Raw genomic sequence first — 24,461 nt, forward strand, 5'->3', positions numbered from 1 at the left:
TTTGGTGAGACCACCGGTAATCTTTGAAGGTGGTAGGACAGGTTAACAAAGCAGTTAATAAAGCATATTTCTTTATAAATAGAAGCCTAGAGTACAAAAACCAGGAGGTTATGCTAAACCTGTATAAAACAATAGTTCGGCCCGAGCTGGAGTATTGGGTCCAATTCTGGGCACCACACTTTAGGAAGGACATGAAGGCTTTGGAGAGAGTACAGAAGAGATTTACTAGAATGGTTCCAGGGATGAGGGAAATACAGTGACGTGGATAGACTGGAGAAGCTGGGGTTGTTCTCCTTGGTGCAGAGAAGGCTAAGAGGAGATTTGATAGAGGTGTTTAAAATCATGAAGGGTTTAGATAGAGTAAATAAAGAGAAACTGTTTCCAACGACTGAAGGGTCGATAACCAGAGGGCACAGATTTAAGGTGATTGGGAAGAGAACCAGTGGCAACGTGAGGAAAAAAAAATTTACGCAGCAAGTGGTTAGGATTTGGAATGCACTGCCTGATAGGATGGTGGATACAGATTCAATAGTGGCCTTCAAAAGGGAATTGGATAAATACTTGAAGGAGAAAAAACTGCAGGGATATGGGGAAAGAGCGGGGCAGTGGGACTGATTGGATTGCTCTTCGAAAGAGCCGGCGCAGACTCGATGGGCCGAATGGCCTCCTTCTGTGCTGCACTATTCTATGATTCTACAGAAAAAAGAATTCACTCAAAAAAATTAGAATACTACTTGGTGCTTGCTACTGACACTAAAAAACATCTATTATGTTGGTTAACAATTATAATAACTATACTAAATATTCAAACAATTAGGCGCTGAAAGATCATCCAAACACGTCCATTAAAATACTAAGATCAAGAATATTCGGCAAGATCCTAATTATTTTTAAGAGCTGCCTTTTTTGATGGGTTTTCTTGTGCAGTCAAGAAATGATACTTTTGGCACTGTTCGTCGGAGACTCCGAATAAACCTCATGCTGTACCTACCTGTCGAGTGCCATCTGGGCCAATCCCATTCATTGGCATGTACCCCACTGGCAAACTGTTACTCTGCAAAAAGAGACAGAAAACAAATTTGAAGTGGCACTTAATGACAAGAGCTTCGCAGTCTGTCATGAACCAACACTCAGGCCTTGGGATATTAGCATACAGACTCTTAATGGTTCGAAATTTCTCTCTCTGTGATTTAGCAGAGGAAAAATTGCAAAGAAAGGTATTTCCGATCAACATGTTAAGGATTTATACACGACTAACCCAAGGTATCATTTTAGGGCTGGGGTTACAACCAGGTCAGTTTGGGAATAGCCGACTAACCATTTTGGAAGTAGATTGGTGTCTCTTCCCCCACCCCTTCAATACTGAAGGCACCAACTCATGCTATGGTACAGATCCACTGGTGTCAGGCAATGTTCACTCAAGTGGCCAGTTTTTCACATACCAGCCTAGAGTGCTATTTGACCACAGAGTATGGGGAATCCAGCACAGCTGAACCTAATGTCACTCAATATTCACACACACTTATCAGCAGGGAGTCATCGGATCGTGACCAGGAGTAGGAACCCTGGCTTATTTTCCCTCTCCCCAGCCCAAGGATGCCAAGCCCTGACTGCTACTCCAGCTGAGATCATCTAACTGGGCTGTCAAATCTAGCATCTTCCTGGTCTGTACCTGGTAGTTCAGTTACCCGCTGAACCATCCGGGAACCCGCTGTTACTTTCTGATCAGCACACCTAAATGTGACAGGAGGGATCAGGCTTACAGCTCTGTGCTTTGCAATTGTAAGATACCCTTGTCATGTATACCTATATACGTAGGATTGGGATTTGGTTTAATCTCATATGATTAAAGTCTTTGGTTTCTTTTTACTGAATGAAATGGTTAAAGTTGTTCATTCCCAAGATGCTTTAGAGTTTGACGTGTCAAGGAACTATTTCAGTTGACACTGTTTCAATTGTTTGCTGAAACACAGGATGTAAGATTCGTGACTTGTTTTTGTGTCCATGTTAAGAGTTAGCCATGGTATGGAACAATGGTTAACAGGATAAAAACAAGTGGCATCTGTTGTCTTGCAGAAAATATGTCCTTTGTAGGAGTCTCGTTCAATAACACCGGTCATTGATGACTGATTGTTACTGACAAGTAAAAAAGGATTTTATTGCATCCGAAACCTGGAGTCAGGTATCGAACCTGTTACATAACTGGCCACTGGTTGATGCAAAAAGACCAACACAGGGTGACTTATCCTCAAATTCGCTTTAGCTGCTTTTACACTGGTACTCATTTAGTTCCGATTCTGGGAGACAAGTGTTCATGAGCTGGCTCCCTGTGTTTATACTACTAAATCTGGCCTCTCTAGCCCAGTAGCAGTCGTACAGTTTTCCGTGGGCCTTTGATTCTGCCGCTGGTTTTATTGGTCTAAATGTCAGGAGCCGGCTGGCGGATGAGAGTTTTCCGGAATCAAAATGAAAACACCCAGCTTCTCCCTCCTTGTGGAGAGTCTTATCTACTCTCTCTCCCCCTTGCCACACTTCTTCCTTCAGCATCCCAATCAACTGGCAGGAAGTGCATTTGATTCCCTGTAGTCCACTTGCTGGCTTGACTATGAACCAAGAAAAAAAACACCCAAATGAGATAGTCTGAGTGACAGGCAGGGATTCAAACCACAGCAAACGCTCAACAGTTTGAGCTGCCTTGTGACATCCACATTTAGGGTAGGTGAAAGAAGAGAACTGTCATGAATCTCATCATTCATGAAGAAATGACTCATGAAATAACACTGGGCGGCCAGCTGGTGGCGCCGTCCAAGGAGTATAAATACTCAGGCGTGGGCCCAGCTTGCCCCAGACGTTTTTGTAACCAGGAACTAGTGATGTAACTAGAATCTCATGGTTGTGAAACAGTTGATTAAAGCCTTGTTTTATACTCCACCAAGTGCTTAGTGAGTTTTCTTACGTCAAGAACCAATTGCCCCCAAAAAAATGCTCTCGCCACAAAATCCTTGGTTTTTATTAGCTTGTTTCATACCCTGCTGGATTCAATCCTCAATCTTACTCCGACAGACGTTGGGTTATCCAACATGGTCGCCATCAAATCCTCATCTAGGTCATCATAATCCACGAGTTCTTCCTCATACTCGTGTAGAATCCTCTGTTCACTAACGTGTGTGTTGTTGGCCCGGTCGTCACCCTAAGGGAAGACACAGAAAAGTTAGGGAAACAGCCGGTTATCGATAAAAGAGGCGCAGGGTCAAATGGCCAAAGATGCTGTTAAATCATCAGAGTATAAGCACCAATATACTAATCTGGAGGCAATCCAGGCGTTAACTAACTCTCTTCAACCTGTACAAGGGTAGATTGGGAAATTAGAATGGAAATAGGAAAACCTGGAAAAACAGTCCACCTTAGTTGCCACAATCAAAATATTGAAGGAACCAAAACAATCTGTAAGACTTGTGGGATGTCATGTTATTATTCTTATATAAAGGCTCAAAATGGCTCATCTAGTAAACTGCCTCTGGTTACTGTCTGCGCATCGTTGTTTGTAATAGATGAAAAATTGTTAAGAACCTCGACTGTGTGTATATATAATGCAAAGCAACATTTTAATGTTGACGCTAGTGGTTGTCTCAATTCTGACTTTGTTAAATAAAAGAAGTCAGTGGCAAATCGACATAAACTAGCACTGTAATAGGGAGCAGCAACAGTAATTGTTTAAAACATTGATTTCATGGGCGCCACTCACTCTCTGGTACCGCGCTTAAGCGATCCTTGATTCAGCGAGTGTCATCAGGCTATCTGATCATGAAGGTGCATTGCACCAAGCTTTATCCTGCCCTCACGTGACATCCATGCACAAATAGAACCAGAGACGTTCACAACACAGAGGGAAGCCATTCGGCCCATTGTGCCTGTGCTGATTCTTTGCTAGAGCAGTCTAAAACTAATCCCTCTGCCCTGTTCTCTTCTCCAGAGCCCCAAATCTTCCTCTTCAAATATTTATCTGCTGTTCCCCTATAGTATGCAACGGTCTCTGCATCAACTATTGCCTGTGACAAAGCATTCCATGCTCCAACGACCCTATGTGTAAAGGAATTTCTACGAGCACCAGTGCTCACTTTGTTAGTGATCATTTTAAATTGATGACCCCCCTCATCACTGATTCCACAATCAGAGGAAATAGTGTTTTGCTACTCACCCTATCAAAACCCTTCATCATTAAAAAAAAACCCTATTAAATCTCCTCTTAGCCATCTCTGCTCTAATGGAAATAGTCCCAGTGTCTCAAATCTTTCCTTGTAACTAGTTTCTCATCCTTGGCATCATCCTGGTGAATTTACACTGTACGCACTCTATGACTTTAATCCTCTTTCTATTATGGGGCACCCAAAAATGCACACAGTACTCTATCTGTGGCCTAATAATTGCCTTGTATAAGTGTATCATTACCTCTTTTTTCTTGTAAACAATGCCCATATACATGTACCTGCATTTGCTCTTACGCGGAATTAAGTATTTGAACCCCTCGGTCCCTGGCCCCACCCCCCGGTCCCTGGCCCCACCCCTCGGTCCCTGGCCACACCCCTCGGTCCCTGGCCACACCCCTCGGTCCCTGGCCACACCCCTCGGTCCCTGGCCACACCCCTCGGTCCCTGGCCACACCCCTCGGTCCCTGGCCACACCCCTCGGTCCCTGGCCACACCCCTCGGTCCCTGGCCACACCCCTCGGTCCCTGGCCACACCCCTCGGTCCCTTTCTATTGAGTGTATATTCCCGTTCCTTGATTTTCTTCTGAAAAGGCCTTACCTCACACTTCCCTGTATTAAATTGCATCTGCCACCCGTCTGTTCATTCACTAACCTGCCTATGTTCCCCCTGAAGTCTTTTACAGTCCTTACTGTTTGCCAAACCTCCCCCATACCATTGTGTCATCAACAAATTTTAATATTGTGCTTCCCTATGCCCAAGTAAAAATCATCTATATATAGAACAACAGTGGATCCAGCACTGACCCCTAAGGTCCACCACTTCCACCTTTCTCCAATCCAAGGAACACTCATTAATCCTTCTTTTCCTGTCTATCAACCAGCTTCCTATCCAGACTGCTACATTTCCTCATAGCAGATGCTTGAATGTTTGTAACAAGACTCTTGTGATATGAGCCGAAGTTATAGGGTATAGTCTGAGGCTACAGGAGGAAGATGGCTCCTGGGCTGGCAGTTCTCTACTGAGCTCTCCTTTGTAACTCCAACTATTGCTATCCTTTGCCCTTTTCCCCTCAGTCTGCTCGTCTCCACTGTTTAAGATCCCCTGCCCCTAATAGTGGGTACATTTTAGTTCAAACTACAAGTTTAAAGCATGAATTTATGGATTCTAAAGGGGAGAAATTGGGTGAGTAGCGCCACCTGTTAGCGCCTAAAGAGGCAGCCAGTGGCTGTAGCGCCACTGGCTGCGCCTCCCGCGATATTCAGCAGGGGCGCTAATGGTGGCGTTAGCCTGTTGCGCTGCGCCACCACCGATGACATCATCGGTGTGCGCAGTGCCCCATTCGCGCCCCGATCGCGATATTTGGTAGCGAACGCTGCTGTTGCGCCGTTCGCTACCCGCGCCCGGTTCACGGGGCCTTACTGCGCCGGCAGAGGCGCAAGTTAAGGTGGAGGTGCGGGGCGGCCGGTTTTTTTCGGCAGCCGCCTGCCAGCACCTCCGTCCCCGGCCTCCAGATCCCACCCCCCCCCCACGGCATTGCCGGCTGTTTCCAGAGAGCCCGGCACTTCTCCACGGTGACGGGCTCTTTTGCCGGCACTCGCGATTGGGGTTCGTGCTGCTGCAGGCCCCTCCCCCTTAACAATGGGAGGAAGGCCTGCAGTACCGCAGCGTGCCGTGCCGCAGCGTGTGGCGCTGCGGCACGTTGCGCTGCGAAATTCACTTTCAGCGCCCTAAGAAGGACACGGAGCGCCTCGAGCCGCGCCCCGTCTCCCTCTAGGGGCACTGAGGCTGAATATCTGACGATCGCTACTGCTCCGAACGCTGCGCAAAAATCTGCGCCCAGGCGAACTTGGCGCCAGTTTGGCGCCTCACCCCAATTTCTAGGCCTAAGAGTCTTACCGCGACTGCCGTAAGAGATGAACTCCCAGCAAGGGTCTCTGGGTAGGGATGACAAGTGGGAACCCTCGTTGATTAACCTCTCCTTAACTCAGGAGCACTGAGGTCCCCTACTGTAACTTTCGCTGAGATTAGGTAATAGGCCAGAGATCAAACTTGGGCCCTTTTACAAGGTCTGTATTGTTCAGCTCACCGGGTAAAGCTGCTAAGCCATAGTAGGAGCCAGGATCTGGTACCTTGAACCCCCAAGTATAATTCTATGATTTAGAATTTTGATTAGAATCTAATGAGATAACAAAAAAGATGAACAGGCTGGGTCTCTTTTCTCTTGAAAAAAGGTTGAGGAGTGACCTAATAAAGATCTTTAAAATTCTAAAAGGTTTTGATAGAGTGGATACAGAGAGAGTGTTTCCACTTGTGGGGAAGAGCAAAACTAGAAGCCATCAATATAAGATAGTCACCAAGAAATCCAATAGGGGATTCAAAAGAAACTTCTTTACCCAGAGAGTGGGGAGAATGTAGAACTCGCTACCACAGGGAGTGGTTGAAGTGAATAGTATGGATGCATTTAAGGGGAGGCTAGATAAGCATATGAGGGAGAAGGAAATAGAGGGTTATGCTGATAGATTTAGATGAGGAAAGACGGGAGGAGGCTCGAGTGGAGCATAAACGCCGGCATGGACTGCTTGGGCCGAATGGACTGTTTCTGTGCTGTACATTCGATGTAATTCTATGAAATAATTCTATTTTCAGAGCTCCTCAAATACAACATTTCCGAGTTAGCCACAGAATATTGTAGAATTTGTTTCAACAGTTTCAAGAGACTTCACGGGAACAAACCTCAATAACTAAGTATCTGGCCGGATCACGGGCCATGCGAGAAAATTCTGCACCAAGCTCTTTGAACGTTGGGCGACTGTCCTCGTCGATCATCCAGCCTGTTTTAGAACAATGAAGAAAATCACATTTGTTGTACCTAAATTGTTTATTGAGGGAGGAAAGCAGGAGAGAGGGAAGCTGAGAGAGGAGCAGGCCATGGGCAATAAATCCTCACTTGTGACTAATGAAGGCAGTCAGGAAACAATCTGAATCTTTTGGCGAAAGCATAGAAGTCTGAAACACTAGGGTCCAAGGAGAGAGGGAAAAGGAGGACGAAACAACAATCAGAAGCAGCGTTTCAATAAGGCAGCACGGAATTTTATTCAGGCTTAAAGGCCTGTCTATCGGAATCCACATCATGTTTTCCATCATGGCTGTTCATGTGAGGATGGGATGGGCCATGATCCTCTTCATAAATGAAATAGTCTGCTGATACTCACCGACTAGGCGCAAATATGGAGAATAACCACCTGGACAAAATATTAGAGGGCTTTGTAACTGTACACACACACAAAATACATATTATCTTGGTAAATCTTTTCTGACCTGTCTAATTAGAGCCTACATAGAATACAACAGCTCTTAGTGAAGCCTACCTCCTAACCTGTTCAGGATATCATGTCTTGATTTTGTTATTGCTATCTGAATGTGAATGTCATTTTACAGTAACTGGATGGGGTTAGCTAAATACACTTATTATTCAGTTAAGATTCAACTATTCTTTGCAACCTAAATGCACATTTCACAATCTATAATGTAAACCTTGGTTCTATATACTCCGATGCATTCTCTCTTTTAGTCACCAGTTACAATATGACTTTATACTCCATAGACAACTTCCCTTTCACAAATGTGTCCATGAATGTTATTCTCTCCGCTCCATGCCAACATCATTCCTAAAGTAAAAGATAAACTGATCCCAACTCGATTTCTCCCGACTCTGCTCATAACTCGGTGTTAGCTGGTTACGAGACTGGGCCTCATCAACTTGCCTTCCTTACTTTTTGTGTGTGGAAACTACTCGAGCCCAGATGTTCTACTTTTCACTGCCCATTTTGGAGCAGATTCGGGATGGAGGGGACGTAACGGGGAGTTGTTCCGCAGAATCTGCCGCCTCTTCCGTGATTTTCCAGGCAGGAACGGCGGATGTTGAATATGCCCGCCCATATTTGGATGGGTGTATGCAAATGATTGCTTGATAGAAATACGTCATCTGACATAGTTCCCCATATTAACAAGGCTGGGCATCAGGAATGATGTTGCATTCCTGGCATCCAGTGCTGCGAAGGCAACAGAGGAGGGGCGTCAGAATTTAAATTAAATAGAGTAATTGGATTACTTGCCTCGTTTGAGTAATAAAACTGGAAGCAGATGAATAATTGGATTAAAACGGCTACTTTCTGTAAAGTGATCTGTCCCAACATTTTGGAACAACTTAAATCGTATTACAAAACAGTGTCAGAATATTTCATTGCACTTCAGTAACTATTAGGGAGATCGATGGCAATTGAACTGTCTAAATGCCACTGCACTGTACAGGGGTTGTCACTTATTTACATCCAATTCTCTGGCCCTCACTCCCTGGCGATTAAACAGAAAGTCCTATAATCTGTGCTCCCAAGTTGCTTTCGACGTTATCTTTAGTCACATACTGTACTTACATTTCACCATGACCATGTAGACATCAATGGTGCAGATCTGAGGCTGTGGCAGGCGTTCCCCTTTCTCCAAGAGACTGGGGATTTCACGAACGGCAATTCCCTCATATGGTTTACTGCCAAACGTCATCAGCTCCCATACAGTGACGCCTGGAAAAAGCACACAGTATTTCAAAACTGGGAAGCCAGTGCTAGAAATCAGTTAAATGATCTGATAAAATCCATTACCTCCTATTTACTGTACAAGTGTAGTACAAGGTCACTTCCATAGCAATATGCACAAAGCTGGACATATAAGCCTAGAAATTGCTGTTGGTGCAATTAAAGGGTTAACTTGAGAATTGCTTTGGACTTGAGGGTTTCAAAGGAAGCTGCTTTACACAGGATTTTCCTCATTTTAGTAGGTGCAGTAAAATAGGTGCTTTGGTGCCTGCACAATGACCCAGAAGAAGCAATAATCCACATAACCGGCTGCGAACTGCAATTAGGAGCCATTCAAACAGCTGAAATTGCGCTGGAGAGGCCAGGGCAGCTGTTAACGAAGCAACAATGCTGAGGAATTGAGGGCCAGAGAGTAAGAAAAGCCAGGCTTTACCGAATGGAAAGAGTCAGGGCCGGGAGACATTGTAGGGGACTGATGGCCATTCCCCTCCCCTGTCCCCCTGGTACCGCAGACATGGGGGAAGGTGGCAGAAAGTGTGAATGCAGCGTCCAGGGCCCACAGGAACTGGAAAGAGACCAGCAAAAGGATGTCAGGGCTCAAGAAATGTGCTACGGCGAGCCACCAATACTGCTCTACATGATGGGGGCCTGGCCCATGTACACAAGCACAAGAAGTCCTCTCTGCTAACAGTCTAATCCTTGAATGCTGGAAGATGCTAAGCAGTTGGACCAGGTTATCTAGATACAGTCCAGCCGTAATAAAACCAGGGCAAGGAATGCTTTGTCTGAATTGGAACACCTACGATGTATAAGGATAATAAGGGCAACCTGTGTGTACAGCAACCATTCTTAATGGTGCTTCACAAATCCTCAATTTGTAGCATGCAGTGTGCCCATGAGGTGCACCTGTATCACTGCTCTCTGTACCTTTGATACCTATGTACTTTTAACATCTCTATTATTGATCTGCTTGCAGGACAGGATAGCTTGGAATAGGAGAGAACGTTCCCATACAGGAGGTGGTCCCAGGCAATTTAAGCCATTGACTGTCTCCAAGGAGGCCACCCTGGAATCAGTTGGCTGGGGGAGCATCGAGGGAGTGGGGGGATGACAAAGGCGGGCGTGTCCCATCAGCTTATAGCCAGCATCATAACGTTCATGTCCTGCAATACTCTACTGAGTGACTGTCACACACTCAACTTCAGTAGCATCATATTGCAATGAAAGCTGTGCTTAAAGGTGATTATTGTAGGCTGCACGGTGTCAGTTTTGTTCTCTTGTGTATTCCTGAGACTGGAAGAAGAGATGACAGCCACAGCCAGTATACCTGAGCAAGCCAGCACCTCACAACACCCTACGTTACTATCACCATCTTTGGCAAGCACAAGCACGGCTGCACCGATCCCGGAGGATGTAGGAGGTAAGGTCTGAATCCAGCGCCACAGCCGGCCCCTTAAGCATCTCTGCACAATGGACAGTACAGGTGCCAGAAAACAGGCTGGACCGGTCAGCCACAACAGCACCAGGCGTGGTAGAATCAGATACAGGGCCCTCACGGTGCACAGCACAAGAAGGTCCAGGGCCACCCAGCAGGTTGTCAGTGAAACTGTGCAGTCAGCCAGCACATTTACTCCTTCCACAAGGGAATCGCTTAGAAGGAGCAGTGGGTACAGTCATATCAGAGACAAAGTGCAAGCACTGTGGTAAATCACATTCACACACACACCACACAATGGATGAAATAAATGCACAACACTGGATTTGAACATTGTGCTTATATTTATTTGTAATTGTTTAGAATGATGACAAAAGCCCAGCAAAAGATGGGAATATAGATGTTATATGAGGAACTGCGCAGGACAGTGCTGAAGAAGGTGGTTTGGCCACAGTTACTTTGCAGATGCAGATTGCAGCTTTAAGAAGTGGCACACACTGGAATCCATCTTGAATTAGAGCCTGAAGCACCAGCCTTACTCGCTGCATTGATGGGTTGGCATCAGATTCATTGTCACTTGTGTGCTCCTGCTCTGCCATGGCTTTGTCGTGTTATTCTTCAACCTGCATGGCAAGCTCTCTCTGCAGGGTGAAGTAAAGGAAGATGCAGCAGACAACACTTGTTCATCAAACCCCAGGTGGGAGGGGGGGTGGTTGTACTGTAAAGCCACTGATCAGTCGAGGCCTCTGAAGCCCTGCTTTAAGATCCCAATGATTTTGATTCTGGTTGTAGCATGAGAATTTTGCTATCCGTGTACTGCTTTTGCACGAGGTTGGTGCAATGTCGTCTCCTGGGAGCCATCGTTGCTTTTCTCTTTCCCCTTCAAATAAGTGTGCCACGTGATTGCTTGAAAATGAAGGAATCAGGACAACATCTAGGGAAGCAGGCATTGATCTGCATGACTCTATGTTGATGGTCAAGTACCGGCTGGACATTATGAAGTGATGGGGATTTTCTTTTCTCAAAGAGCACAGCATTGTGCACAGGGACCCGAATGACAAGATGGGTGGAACCGATAACCCTGTGTACTCTAAGAAAGCCAACAGCGCTGTAGAATAAGAATAGCCCATCACGGTGCTGTTGTTGGGTCAATGGTGAATGTGATAAAGTCGCTGGGCCCTGCTGAATAATGCATCCGTGACCTCCCGTCACAGCATTTGAGAAGCAGATAGCAAGTGACAACACTCTCAAAATTACGGGTGTTTGGTTTAGCGCCAACAGCAATTTCCAGCCTATATTTCCCTCTTCACCCACACATCTTGTCCAATACATGTGTTGACTATTCCTGTCCATTTGCCTATAGCTCCCAGAATGTGCACAAGTGCGCTCCAGATAACTGGACCTTCAGTTTTCCTCACTACTTCCCTCGGAGAAGCACCTGGTCTCTACTCTGTACCTTCCCTGAATACTGATATGAGGAACGAACCATTTGAGAATCTCAACGGCAACCACGAAGGTGGCGCAATCCCCAAGGCAAACTGAACTGGATGCATCAACCATGTATGGCTGGCATCTGGCAAAATTTTCCAAGATGTAGAAATTGCTAAACTTCCACAAACTGGATGCCAGTGGGACACTCAATGCCAATCTGTATGAATGTCTTAGGTTGTCTGATAATCAATTACACTACCTGATACTGCATTTAGAGGAATTCAATCAAGAATGCTCTCCCTCACTGAGACGCGACTGAAGTAAAGAAAAACTAGAGTCACATTTCTCAGTTAGTGTAGTGTTTTATTCTGAAAACAGTTTGTCCTTTATGGCATTCACAGAAATATAGAAAATCTCAAGTCTGGAAAACACCATAGGTCTACCTAGTCTGCCATCCTTTAGAAATAGCAAGCATAATCGATGTGTCTCTCCAAGATACTTGTCCAATTTGACCTTGCAGTGATCTAAGCTACTTGCCTCTATAATGCCCCTTGGCAAGCTATTCCAAAACAAATGTTTTTTTTTTAATGTTCTGCCTGAATGTATCCTTTCCCATCTAATACCTCTATCCCTTTGTTCTGATAGCCTGTAGCACACCACATATCCCTGACTGAACCTGTATATCCATGAGCCTTATTAGATTTGAAGACCTCAATCAAATCCCCCTTCAGCCTTCACCTCCCCAAGAAGAGTCCAAGTTCGGTGAGTCTATTCTCACATGTTTTATTCGCTAGTCTCCTAATCATTCTAGTAGCTCCCTTCATCACCTTTTCCAACTCAGCTATATCCTCCCAGCAGTGAGGGTTCCAGAACTGCACACAATAGTCCAGGTGCAGTCTGACCAATGCTCTGTATAATGGCAGGATTACTTCTCGTGTCCTACACTCCATTCCTTCTGTTATACATCCCATTATTTTCCTTGACAGCAGTCAGACACTGACTTGATATCTTGAGGGATTTATCATGACGACTCCCAGATCCCTTTCCTGATTCATCCTTCTCAGTGTTTTCCCATTATTCCTATAATCCTTCTACTTATTTTGCATGACTTTACACTTATCTATATTAAACTGCATCTGCCAATTGTTGGCCCGCCAAATAGTCTAAGCCCCCCTGTGGGTTTTCCCCATCTTCCACCATGTTAACCACCCCTGCTATTTTGCTGTCATCCGCAAACTGAGATGAAGCTAGCAACGCACTCTTTCAGATATGTATGAAAACGTTGAAAAGTACCGGTCCCAATACTGAGCCCAGCGGGATCTCACCTGTCACACCACTCCGCACACAATACTTGCCATTTACACAAACCCTTTGTCTCCTATGGACTAGCCATGGTTTGATCTCAACTCATTGAGACACTTTATCACTTTACTAAAGTCTAAGTAAACCACATTTCCATTGTAGCTCCAAGCTACATCCTTTACAAGAAATTCTAAGAAATTCTTTGGGACTTTATTGCTATTCCCAGGATCTAAATTCCCTCTTCAGCATCTCTTAACTACAGAACAAAGTCCTCCACCCCTCCCCCCACCAGATTCGTGTTTTACTGCAGTAGTTAAGGTGTGTTTTTGGATCAGAAATATAAGTGGGTGAAAATGTTGTTTAAAAATGCAGCACTGCACCTTTAAGGAGAAAGTAATGCTTCCATAAGTATATGACTCACCATAACTCCACACATCACTTTGGTGGGTGTATCTTCTAAAGTGGATGCTCTCTAGTGCCATCCATTTAATGGGCATCTACAGCAGGCAACAGACAGACAGACTCAACAACAAGGCAACAACAGCTTGGGGCAATTTTCATAACAATGAGGGCAAAATTTTTGTCTTTACAGCTCTTTAGTGCAGAGCTCCACGCGCCTAGAGCACATACCAGGAACTCAGGCACGTGCCTCATTCATGATCCTCCGTGATTTTCTGTCCAATTAAATGAATGGGCAGAAAAATCATGGGCGCCATGAATCGGGTGCAAACCCAAATTCTCGCTATACGCTCCCAGCACATGAAGCTCCTCTACTGAGGAGCTTTTAAAAAAGTGGGTTTGCTAAAAAAAATCATCAAACCCTGAATCACAAATACGCAAGCAACGAATCCCTCAATAACATGGAAATATTTAAAGCTTTCAGATCCTGTATCATTGGTGGTCAAATTGAGGCTGTTGCTACTGTTCTCGGTGATTGTCAAGTGGACCAGCTCACACGACCTTTTCAACTCCGGACATCATCCATTGGAGCCTTTCATGCCCAAAAGGAGCAACACAATTTTGGCGATTTAAAAAATAAGTGCTGATCTGGTTCAGTGATCTGCTGAACAAACATTTTGCGCTTCTGTCGTTCGGATCATATCCGTTCACCAGCTGCCTGCGTTTACATTTTTAACACCAGTCCCCTTAACCTGATGGCAGAATGGGTGTCTATGATTCTGCCTGTGGGATTAAGGAGGCAGTTTCAGCAATGTAAAGTATGTTTTACTGTAAATCAGCAATTTTTCACCATCAAATAAATGTTGCTATATTTAAATGGAGTGCAAATTTAACATTAGCCCTGACATGAATCAGTCATTCATGAAAGAAAGACTTATGAAATAATACTGAGCGGCCTGCGGGTGGCGCTGTCCAGGGAGAGTATAAATACTCGGGCACGGGCCCAGCTTGCGCAGGACATTCTTAACAGGAACTGGTGAAGGACACAACTAGACCGCCATGTTGTAAAACAGTTGATTAAAGCTTTGTTTAACGCTTAGACCAAGTGCCTAGTAGTTTTCTTACGTCAAGCCCCATTACTGTGTTCACCCTAAATGTGTCTCAGTAAAGTTCATTTTGCGCAAAAGTGTTGCCAGCCCTAGATTGCGCAAAATATTCTTTCCCGATTTACAATTTGTATACAGAGAGAGTCCCTTGTAGATTAATGAAATGGGCTCATGTAGAAATATCACTCTTTACACACAGCGTATAGACACATAACATAGAAATGCGGATCAAACCACAGAATCCGTTAGGAAATAGGAAATGGGCACTGAAGAAGTGCAGCACATTCAGAACAAAAGAAAGCCTTGCATTTATATAGCGCATTATCACGTCTCTCAGAACTGTCCCAAAGTGCTTTATGTGCAATGAATAAATTTGAAATGCAGTCACTGTTGCTACGTAGGTAAATGGAGCAGCCAATTTGCGCACAGCAAGGTTCTACAAACAGCAATGTGTTAAATGGCCTGTTAATTGGCTTTTGGTGGTGTTGGTTGAGAGAGGGATGTTGGCCAGGATATCGGGGGAACTCCCTGCCCTTTGTTGAATAATGGCATGGGATCTTTAACGTCCACCTGATCCAATGGAACAGGCTGACAGGACCTTGGTTTAAGAACTCAGTTGAATGACACTGAACAATCTGCTCTTCACTCATGGCTATTTGCGCAACACCTATCGTATAAGATGGCACACAAACTTCCAGAACAAGGCCACTGTATCTCTTGCAAGTGCTTTAAAAAAAATATATGACTTTCTATATCTCTGCTGAAGTTAGAGTAGCGAGATCACACTTTGGAGCGGAGAGGATAACTAATTCACTCCTCCTGTTTGTAAGTAGCAGTGACGGAGACATACAGAGTATACTCAAGCCTGAGACCGATAGATTTTTGGACTCTAGGGGAAACAAGGGATATGGAGATCGGGCGGGAAAATGGAGTTGAGATCGAAGATCAGCCATGATCATATTGAATGGCAGAGCAGGCTCGAGGGGCCGTATGGCCGACTCCTGCTCCTAATTCTTATGGTCCTATGTAGCTCTTCCTCAAGAACAAACTCCCCATCGACATATGTTAATTTTATTTTTCCAATTTTCTCCCCTTTCCTGAAGCACCACCTCTTTCTGGAGTGTGGTTCCACGGGCATCAGGTACCTCACCCAAGTGCCTATTATTTATGTGAGCTTTCTTTCAGCGTAGATTTGGATCTTTCGGGATGGATGAATTAAGATGGGCTGAATGGCCTTCCTCGTCTGTAATTATCTTGAGTGTCATTTGATTGTGGCTGGTATAATAGGAAAGTCCAATCCTTTCCTCATCAGGTGTAAACACACACATACACTTTCAGTAGGGGTCATTAGGTAGCAATTGGGAGCAGGAGCCCTGGCTGATTGTCCCCTTTATAATCCAGGGATGCTGAGGCCGATTGTAGTGCCCCCTATCACCATCAACTGACGTAGCAGATGCTGGGAGTCAAAGCTGGGATTTTCCTGGTCTGTATGCCTTAGCTACTCACTTGGATAAGCTCACCAAACCATTGGAGAACTTTCACAATTGCAAGGTGGGGGTGAGAAGAATTTTCCCTTCAGATTCCACTAAGTCAATGAAAACTTTCGACATGCATCATAACACTCAAAGCTCACTGATATAGCAAAGCAGCATTTGAGAAAAAAGGGAGCTGATAAAATAAAAACTTATCTTAATATTTTCTGCTCAGAAGTCAATTACTTGACCAAAAAACTACTAACCTTCACTTCATCAAAGAAATACTTTTTCTCATCTAATGCCAAGAGGTTGGTGATGCCAAAGTCTGTGATCTGAATGTGGCTGGGAGATTTCACTAGTACGTTTCTGGCAGCCAGGTTCCGATGGATCATCTTCCTCTCCTCCAGGTATCTCATACCCTGTGGTAACAATGTCAATTGGTTTAATAGGGACATAAGCATTTGGTGTGTAATCATTAGCCCATGAGTCCATTATGAGCAAAGTTCTCCACTCGAGGCTCTTCTGCATATCCTTGGTGAAGATCAGTTGCTGAACTTATTATGCTCCTCCCGTGCCAATCGGGATCCTCACGTAAACCAATAATTTGAAGTTCTCACTTACCTTAGCAATCTGAACGCACCAGTTGAGAAGCAGCTGGGATTGGATATTATCCTTGTTTTTGTGGAGGTACTCGAGTAGAGAGCCAAGTGGCAGGAGCTGTGTGACTATCTGGAGTGGTGCCCCAGGGCAGATTCCGAGGAGCCGCAGGACATGATAGTGATCTAGACTGCCCACCATCGACACGTCCTACAAATGACAAACAACCAACACACAATATTAAATACCAACTCGAGCGCATACAAACAGTAGGCCTCTTCCCTCTAAATTCCCCAGAGGTAACTGGTGAGGTTAGAAGTACCGAGATCCATTTTCTTCACTAGTTGTTCATCTCCACACTCCCTCACTCAACTTGTAAGGCAGGGAATGAGTGGCAGACTCCCTCGTAGCTTCAGCACAAATCATTTTACACTTAGCTCACAGAATATGCCCACTATAGGGAAAGGCAGCTCCTTACTGTCCACTGTCCCACCCCCTCTTCTGCTTCAAGGGGAGATATTCCACCTTGATGATGCATTCTCTTTGCAACCTCTGCCCAACCAGGTCCTACTTGTGCTCCTCTCACTCACGCACACTTAGTACTAACCATTGCTGTAATTTTATCAATTCTCTGCACCACTACTAGTCCCAGAAAGATGGACGGAGCAGATTGAGGCTGTATCAAAACTGCAACATCTTTGGACCACTCTTTAAAAAAATATATTCATGTGACTGGATATGGCCCTCTAAAGGTCAGAAAACTGCAGGCTGGAGTGTGGAATTTCTCAGCAGCGCTGAAGTGGAACATCCTGGCCCATATATAAGATTGTCATCTACTGTCTAATGGGAGTTATGCAACCAGACTTCATGATGGAGGAACCAGAGAGGTTAACATGCCTTTGTTACCTCTAGACTTGACTATTCCAACACACTCCTGGCCGGCCTCCCATCTTCCACCCTCCATAAACTTGAGGTCAGCCAAAACTCTGCTGCCCGTATCCTAACTCGCACCAAGTCCCGTTCGCCCATCAGTTCGGATGAAGGGTCATCGACCTGAAACGTTGGGGTCGATTTTCAGTGTGCCGTGAGGCGGGCTTTTTGGCGTGCGGGGGGCAAAAATCCCGAATTCGGGGGTCCCGACACCATCCCGCCCAAAACCCGCCTCCACGTAAGTTTCAAAGGAGGCGGGTACCCGCCCCGCACTGGGACCCGCCGACCTGAGGCGGGAAGGGATTAGTGCCAATTAACTGCCTGTTAACGGGCAGTTTTTAGCCTAATCCCTATTTTGAAGGGTGTCGTGTGGGATTCCCGACGGCTCCAAACCACGCCAGGTTAGAGGAGGCGGGCCGAGATGTCGGTGTTCAGGTGAGTGATGGGTGCATGAGTGCAAAGGTAAGTGTGTTTGGTGTGTCTAAAGTGTGTAAAGAAGTTTAAATTACCTGTACTTACCTTTACAGCCTTCCTTCCTCTAGGTTTCGGGAGTCTATCATTCAGCCAGCACAGAAAGCAGAATGGCCGCGAGCTGTCAAAAGTGACAGCCTGCAGCTTTCAGTGCCAACGAGATTTCTAACTGAGTCTGCATAGAAGGACTCAGGTTAGAAGTCAGACCGTCAGTGTTTGACAGCTTCAAACAGCTGTGAAACACTGATATTTCATCTGTCAGCACGTCTTGACAGATGAAATTTCAGTCTGTGACGTCACCTGTTGCCGGGTGGCCCTTAATTGGCCTGCTGAGCCCGCTGGGCGGGCTCAACAAGGTCAATCAAGTGACAATCGCGTGGATTGGCCGCATCTCGATGGAGGCGGGACTACAACCCGAAAGTTATAGTCCCGCCTCCTTCCCGACTTCTGAATGAAAATCCAGCCCGTTGACTCTGTTTCTCTCGCCACAGATGCTGCCTGACCTGCTGAGTATTTAAAGCATTTTGTTTTAATTTCAGATTTCCAGCATCCACAGTGTTTTGCTTTTGATGTTATCATCACTGTTCCCTAAATGCTCTCCCATTGAAACATGCTTCAGTTGTCCCACTTCATTCCCTAGAACTAGATCCAGCACTGCTTTCTTCCTCGTTAGGCTGGAAACACACTGATCAAGAAAGTTCCCTTGTACACATTTCAGGAATTCCTCCCCCTCTTTTCCCTTTACACTGTTACTATCCCAGTCCATATTAGGATAACAGAAGTCCCCCAATATCACTACTCTGTCGTTCTTGCATTAGAAAAGAGTAACTTGCTCCATTAAGAGAACCCATTGCCTAATTATGTTCATTGTTGAAAATCCTTTTAGTGAAACTGGACACTTCCTCATATGCACTCCCTTCTGAACAAAAGATATTCAAATTGCAATCAGACTGCAGGCTTTCCCCTTGTATGTAAAGTCATCGCAAGAATCCTCCTCAATCGCCTTCTCCCAGTGGCCGAAGAGCTCCTCCCAGAGTCGCAATGCGGATTCCGCCCACAAAGGGGCACAATGGACATGATCTTCACCGCACGTCAATTACAAGAGAAATGCAGGGAACAGCACCAACCACTGTACATGGCCTTCTTTGATCTCACAAAAGGCATTCAACACTGTCAACCGTGAGGGATTATGGAGTGTCCTCCTCAAATTCGTCTGCCTTCAAAAGTTTGTCACCATCCTCCGCCTGCTTCACGACAACATGCAAGCCATGATCCTGACCAACGGTTCCATCACAGACCCAATTCACGTACGAACCGGGGTCAAGCAAGACTGTGTCATCGCACCAACGCTCTTCTCAATCTTCCTTGCTGCAATGCTCCATCTTACCCTCAGTAAGCTCCCCACTTGAGTGGAGCGAATTTACAGAACAAACGGGAAACTGTTCAACCTCCATCGCCTCCAGTCCAGATCCAAGGTCGTCCCATCCTCTGTCGTCGAATTACAATATGCAGACGACGCTTGCGTATGTGCACACTCGTAGGTCGAACTCCAAACCATCGTTAACACCTTCACCGAAGCGTACGAGAGCATGGGCCTTACACTAAACATCCGTAAGACAAAGGTCCTCTACCAACCTGCCCCCGCCACACAGTACTGCCCTCCGATTATCAAAATCCACGACAAGGCCTTGGACAACGTGGAGCACTTTCCATACCTCGGGAGCCTACTGTCAACAAGGGCAGACGTCGACGACGAAGTCCAACACCACCTTCAGTGTGCCAGTGCAGCCTTCAGTCGCCTGAGGAAGAGAGTGTTTGAAGGCCAGGACCTCAAACCCGGCACTAAGCTCATGGTCTACAGAGCAGCAGTGATACCCGCCCTGCTGTATGCCTCAGAGACATGGACCATGTACAGCAGGCACCTCAAAGCACCGGAGGGGTACCACCAACGCTGCCTCTACAAGATCCTGCAAATCCATTGGCAAGATAGGCGCACCAACATCAGTGTTCTCGCTCAGGCCAACATCCCCAGCATCGAAGCTTTGACCACGCACGATCAGCTCCGATGGACGGGTCACATTGTCCACATGCCCGATACGAGACTCCCAAAACAAGCGCTCTACTCGGAGCTCCGGCACGGCAAGAGAGCCCCAGGTGGGCAGAGGAAACGCTTCAAGGACACCCTCAAAGCCTCCTTGAAAAAGTGTAACATCCCCACCAACACCTGGGAATCCCTGGCCCAAGACCGCACAAAGTGGAGGAGAAGCATCCGGGAAGGCGCCGAACACCGAGTCCCTTCGCCGGGAGCAAGCGGAAGTCAAGCGTAGGCAGCGCAAGGAGCGCACGTCAACCCAAGCACCCCACTCACCCGTCCATTCAACCACTGTCTGCCCCACCTGTGACAGAGACTGTAGGTCCCGCATTGGACTCATCAGTCACCTGAGAACTCATTTTTAATGTGGAAGCAAGTCATCCTCGGCTCCGAGGGACTGCCTAAGAAGATGAAAAGGATAAGGAAGTTATAATGGAACCACAAACTCCCCCTCCCACCCCCGTGTCATTTGACTAGGCTTCCCTCTGTATGGAAAATAATTCCATAGCAATAATGGAACACCAGGCTAAATTTGACTTCCGAATGCCTGTATCCAATGCCTCTTTGAACTCTGATGACCTAGTGAAATCCTTTGTCAACACAAAAGTAGGTTAGCTCACAGATTTCCTTGTGAATATGAGGTGAACCTGCCAGATGTGCACTGCCAGAATGACCGATGCCCTCACCCAGACTGCTGTGCTACCCTCCCTGCCCCTGACAAAAGTCAGCACTCGAGACAGAAATGCTTTGGATTACTGCTTGTGCCCCATTATCAGAGGCCAATTATTTAGTAAATTGCTCCAGATCTATCGAATTCTCTCTTAAAACTAATTCCTAACTCACAATACCTCACACTTTAGCTTTAAAAACCATCCTATAACCCTTCTCTTTGACCATACCTTCAGCCTCTTTTCCCCCCCTCAATTTAAGGAAGGATATACTTGCATTGGAGGCAGTGCAGAGAAGGTTCACTCGGTTGATTCCTGGGACGAAGGGGCTGTCTTATGAGGAAAGGTTGAGCAGGTTGGGCCTATACTCATTGGAGTTTAGAAGAATGAGAGGTGATCTTATTGAAACATAAGATTCTGAGGAGGCTTGACAGGGTGGATGCTGAGAGGATGTTTCCCCTCGTGGGGGAATCTAGAACTCGGGGGCACAGTTTCAGGATAAGGGGGCACCCATTTAAAACGGAGATGAGGAGGAATTTCTTCTCTCGGGGTCGTGAATCTTTGGAATTCTCTACCCCAGAGAGCTGTGGAGGCGGAGTCACTGAATATATTCAAGGCGGAGATTGACAGACATTTGAACTACAAGGGAGTCCAGGGGTACGGGGAGAGAGCGGGAAAGGCCAAGATTGGATCAGCCATGATCTTATAGAATGGCGGCGCAGGCTCGAGGGGCCGATTGGCCTACTCCTGCTCCCGTTTCTTATGTTCTTACACCCTGTGCTCGCTGACCTACATTGACTCCCAGTCCGGCAACGCTTTAATTTTAAAATCCTCATCCTTATCTTCAGATCCCTCCATGGCCTCGCCCCTCCCTATCTCTGTAACCTCCTCCAGCCCTAAGATCTCTGCATTCCTCCAATTCTGGCCTCTTGTGCATCCCCAATTATAATCGCTCCACCATTGGTGGCCGTGCCTTCTGTTGCCTGGGGCCCTAAGCTCTGGAATTCCCTCCCTAAACCTCTCCGCCTCTCTACCTCTCTTTCCTCCTTTAAGATGCTCCTTAAAACCTACCTCTTTGACCAAGCTTTTGGTCACCTGTCCTAATATCTCTTTATATGGCTTGATGTCAAATTTTGTTTGATAATACTCCTGTGAAACGCCTGGGGACGTTTGACTACATTAAAGGCGCTGTATAAATGCAAGTTGTTGTTCAACACTCCAGCTGTATGTTCTAACTGGGCTCTCAATGGTACATTTGTACGGGTGAGAGCAAAGTCAGTTTTGTTTCTCCTTTTTCTACCAATATTCTCCTCTCCTCTGGAAGGACCATGGGATATAGTTCCACAAGTACTGGACAGTCCATGTGCAGGAAAATAAAATTAAATCCAAATTCTCTAATACTTTGCGAGGACATGCTCTCCTGGTGGCTCAGTGAGTGCATGCACCACCTAGTGTGGTACCAAGCCACCAATCAGTTTCAATTACTGTACCTGGTCAGTGATGAATTGACTGATATCAGCCAGGTCTGCACTAGGGGCACTGCCCTTGGTTTCAGTGGCACTTGGGTTAGAGAAGGGAAGATCAGTCAGGGCTCTTATCTGTGCTCACTATCCAGTGATCCCTGCTTGGGCTCGGATGTGATGCCCCCCCCCCCCCGAACGGTCGAATAGCCTGCCAATACTCATCTGGGCTTACACGGCATGGACGAGGAACCAGAGGGCTGCTAGTTGGGAGCCCCAGTTGGGATTTTATACATATTAGCGTGTGAACTTTCACATATACCTGTAGGAAGGCAGACTTACCTCACTCACACCTCTTGACGTCTCACAGCCACGCCCTTCCTGCAGGACCTTGATGGCCACTGGAATCTTCACAGACTCTCCCTCGGGGATCCAGAGTCCCTAGGAGCAGAAACGTGATCAGATCATCAGGAATAAAAATAAGTAAAGGAAGGCATTGGATTTACACTAGCGCTGGATATGGCTCGGGAGAGTCGGCACCATATGGTCTTGGACCAGTCTGATACGGTTGTTCGTTAAGCTAACCGTCACGTCACCTCACAACTGTTTCCACAAAGATCTTTTCCGGCTCCCTCACATCCAGTCACTGAAATGCCTTCCAATGTATCACAGTTTCTTACCGAAAGATAGCAACACATTTAAATTGGTAAATGAGCAACCAGATTTTATTCTTGCATCATTTCTGTACTGACACCATTAGTTTGTCTCGGCTTAAATGGCTGTGCCTCACCGAGAATCTAAAATTCATTTAGACTAGAATCTGTTTTTGTGCAACAAGTCAAAACAGTCCAGCACTGCAAGCAAGCTTTACACGCCAGCCGTGGCTCAGTGGGCAGCACTCTTGCCTCCGAATCAGAAGGTTGTGGGTTCAAGTCCCACTCCAGAGACTTGAGCACAACAATCCAGGCTGACACTCCAGTGTAGTACTGAGGGAGTGCTGCACTGTCGGAGGTCCTAAGGAGGCTGAAGGGATGTAACCTGTCACCCCTGATCCTCTCTAACTTTTACCGCTGCACAATAGAGAGCATCCTGACGAACTGTATCACAGTATGGTATGGCAGCTGTAGCTACTATGACCGGAAAGCCCTGCAGCGGGTAGTCAAAACTGCCCAACGCATTACCGGCACCCGGCTACCGACCATAGAGCACATATACCAGAAACACTGTCTACGGAGGTCACGGTCCATCATCAAAGACCCTACCCACCCCAGCCACAGTCTGTTCGCCCTCCTGCCATCTGGGAGATGCTACAGATGCATTCGCACCCGAACGACCAGATTTAGGAACAGCTTCTTTCCCAGGGCTGTCATCCTACTGAACTCCACAAATAAACTCTAAAGCCTGCACATCTGCCAATGCACTTTATTATGGTTATGTTTATGTTAATGTATTACAAGCCAAATGTATGTTGAATGTTTAAATGTCTTAATCCAAATGTACACTCTCGGGAGCCGCAAGCCTACATTTCGTTGTACTGCACTTGTGCACTAACAATGACAATAAAGTTGATTATGATTATGATTATGAAACCGAGGCCCCGTCTGCCCTCTCAGGTGAACGTAAAAGATCCCACGGCACTATTTCGAAGAAGAGCAGGGGAGCTCTCCCCAGTGTCCTGGCCAATATTTATCCTTCAATCAACATCACTAAAACAGATTATCTGGTCATTACCACCTTGCTGTTTGTGGGAACTTGCTGGGTGGAAATTGTCTGCCGTGTTTCCTACATTACAACAGTGACTACACTTCAAAAGTACTTAATTGGCTGTAAAGAGCTTTGGGATGTCCTGAGGTCATGAAAGACGCTATAAGTCTGTCTGTCTTTTTACAACAATACCTCTAATTCCAGCACCGTGCAGATCAACCAATATCAGTGCCAGATCTAGAGGATTGATCCTTAGTTTAGGTCTGTTTAACATAAGCTGCTTGGACATACTGGGCAGAAATGCATCATTCCTGAAGAATTATTTTATCCTAGTTTTTTTTAATTAAAAAAGTGAGTAGTACGCTTAGACTCCGGGCTTCCGCACGTGACAATTTTCTAATCCCAGTTGAGCTGAGACCAGCGGGTATATTCTTTTGCTCGCTAATGCTAGCAAAAAAAGGGCGCGTGAGTATAAGGCGGATAAACCCACAAGTGGTTCCACATGGAGAGAGGGCAAGAGAAAGGACCCGCCCCCTTGCCCAAGTGCAAGCCCTGTCGCTTGATATAAAAGGATGATTCTGCGATACGGT

The 24,461-nt window shown here is 46.0% G+C and overlaps 1 protein-coding gene across 2 annotated transcripts in view; it reads right to left on the minus strand.

Annotated features, from left to right (window-relative positions):
• Positions 1 to 24,461, minus strand: part of erbb3a (erb-b2 receptor tyrosine kinase 3a) — a 174,458-nt gene that overhangs the window by 2,660 nt on the left and 147,337 nt on the right. For both annotated transcript variants that reach the window (XM_085972814.1, XM_085972815.1), the window contains exons 19-26: positions 22,510 to 22,608; positions 16,571 to 16,756; positions 16,213 to 16,368; positions 13,391 to 13,466; positions 8,643 to 8,789; positions 6,943 to 7,040; positions 3,029 to 3,190; positions 992 to 1,054 (exon numbers count right to left, since the gene is read on the minus strand). In XM_085972814.1, the coding sequence (XP_085828940.1) occupies positions 992 to 1,054; positions 3,029 to 3,190; positions 6,943 to 7,040; positions 8,643 to 8,789; positions 13,391 to 13,466; positions 16,213 to 16,368; positions 16,571 to 16,756; positions 22,510 to 22,608 (987 nt within the window). The remainder of the gene's footprint in view (positions 1 to 991; positions 1,055 to 3,028; positions 3,191 to 6,942; positions 7,041 to 8,642; positions 8,790 to 13,390; positions 13,467 to 16,212; positions 16,369 to 16,570; positions 16,757 to 22,509; positions 22,609 to 24,461) is intronic.

Source organism: Somniosus microcephalus, chromosome 33 (genome assembly GCF_052327205.1).
Source record: "Somniosus microcephalus isolate GS21.2 chromosome 33, FLI_Smic_1.0, whole genome shotgun sequence".
NCBI classification, from domain to species: domain Eukaryota; kingdom Metazoa; phylum Chordata; class Chondrichthyes; order Squaliformes; family Somniosidae; genus Somniosus; species Somniosus microcephalus.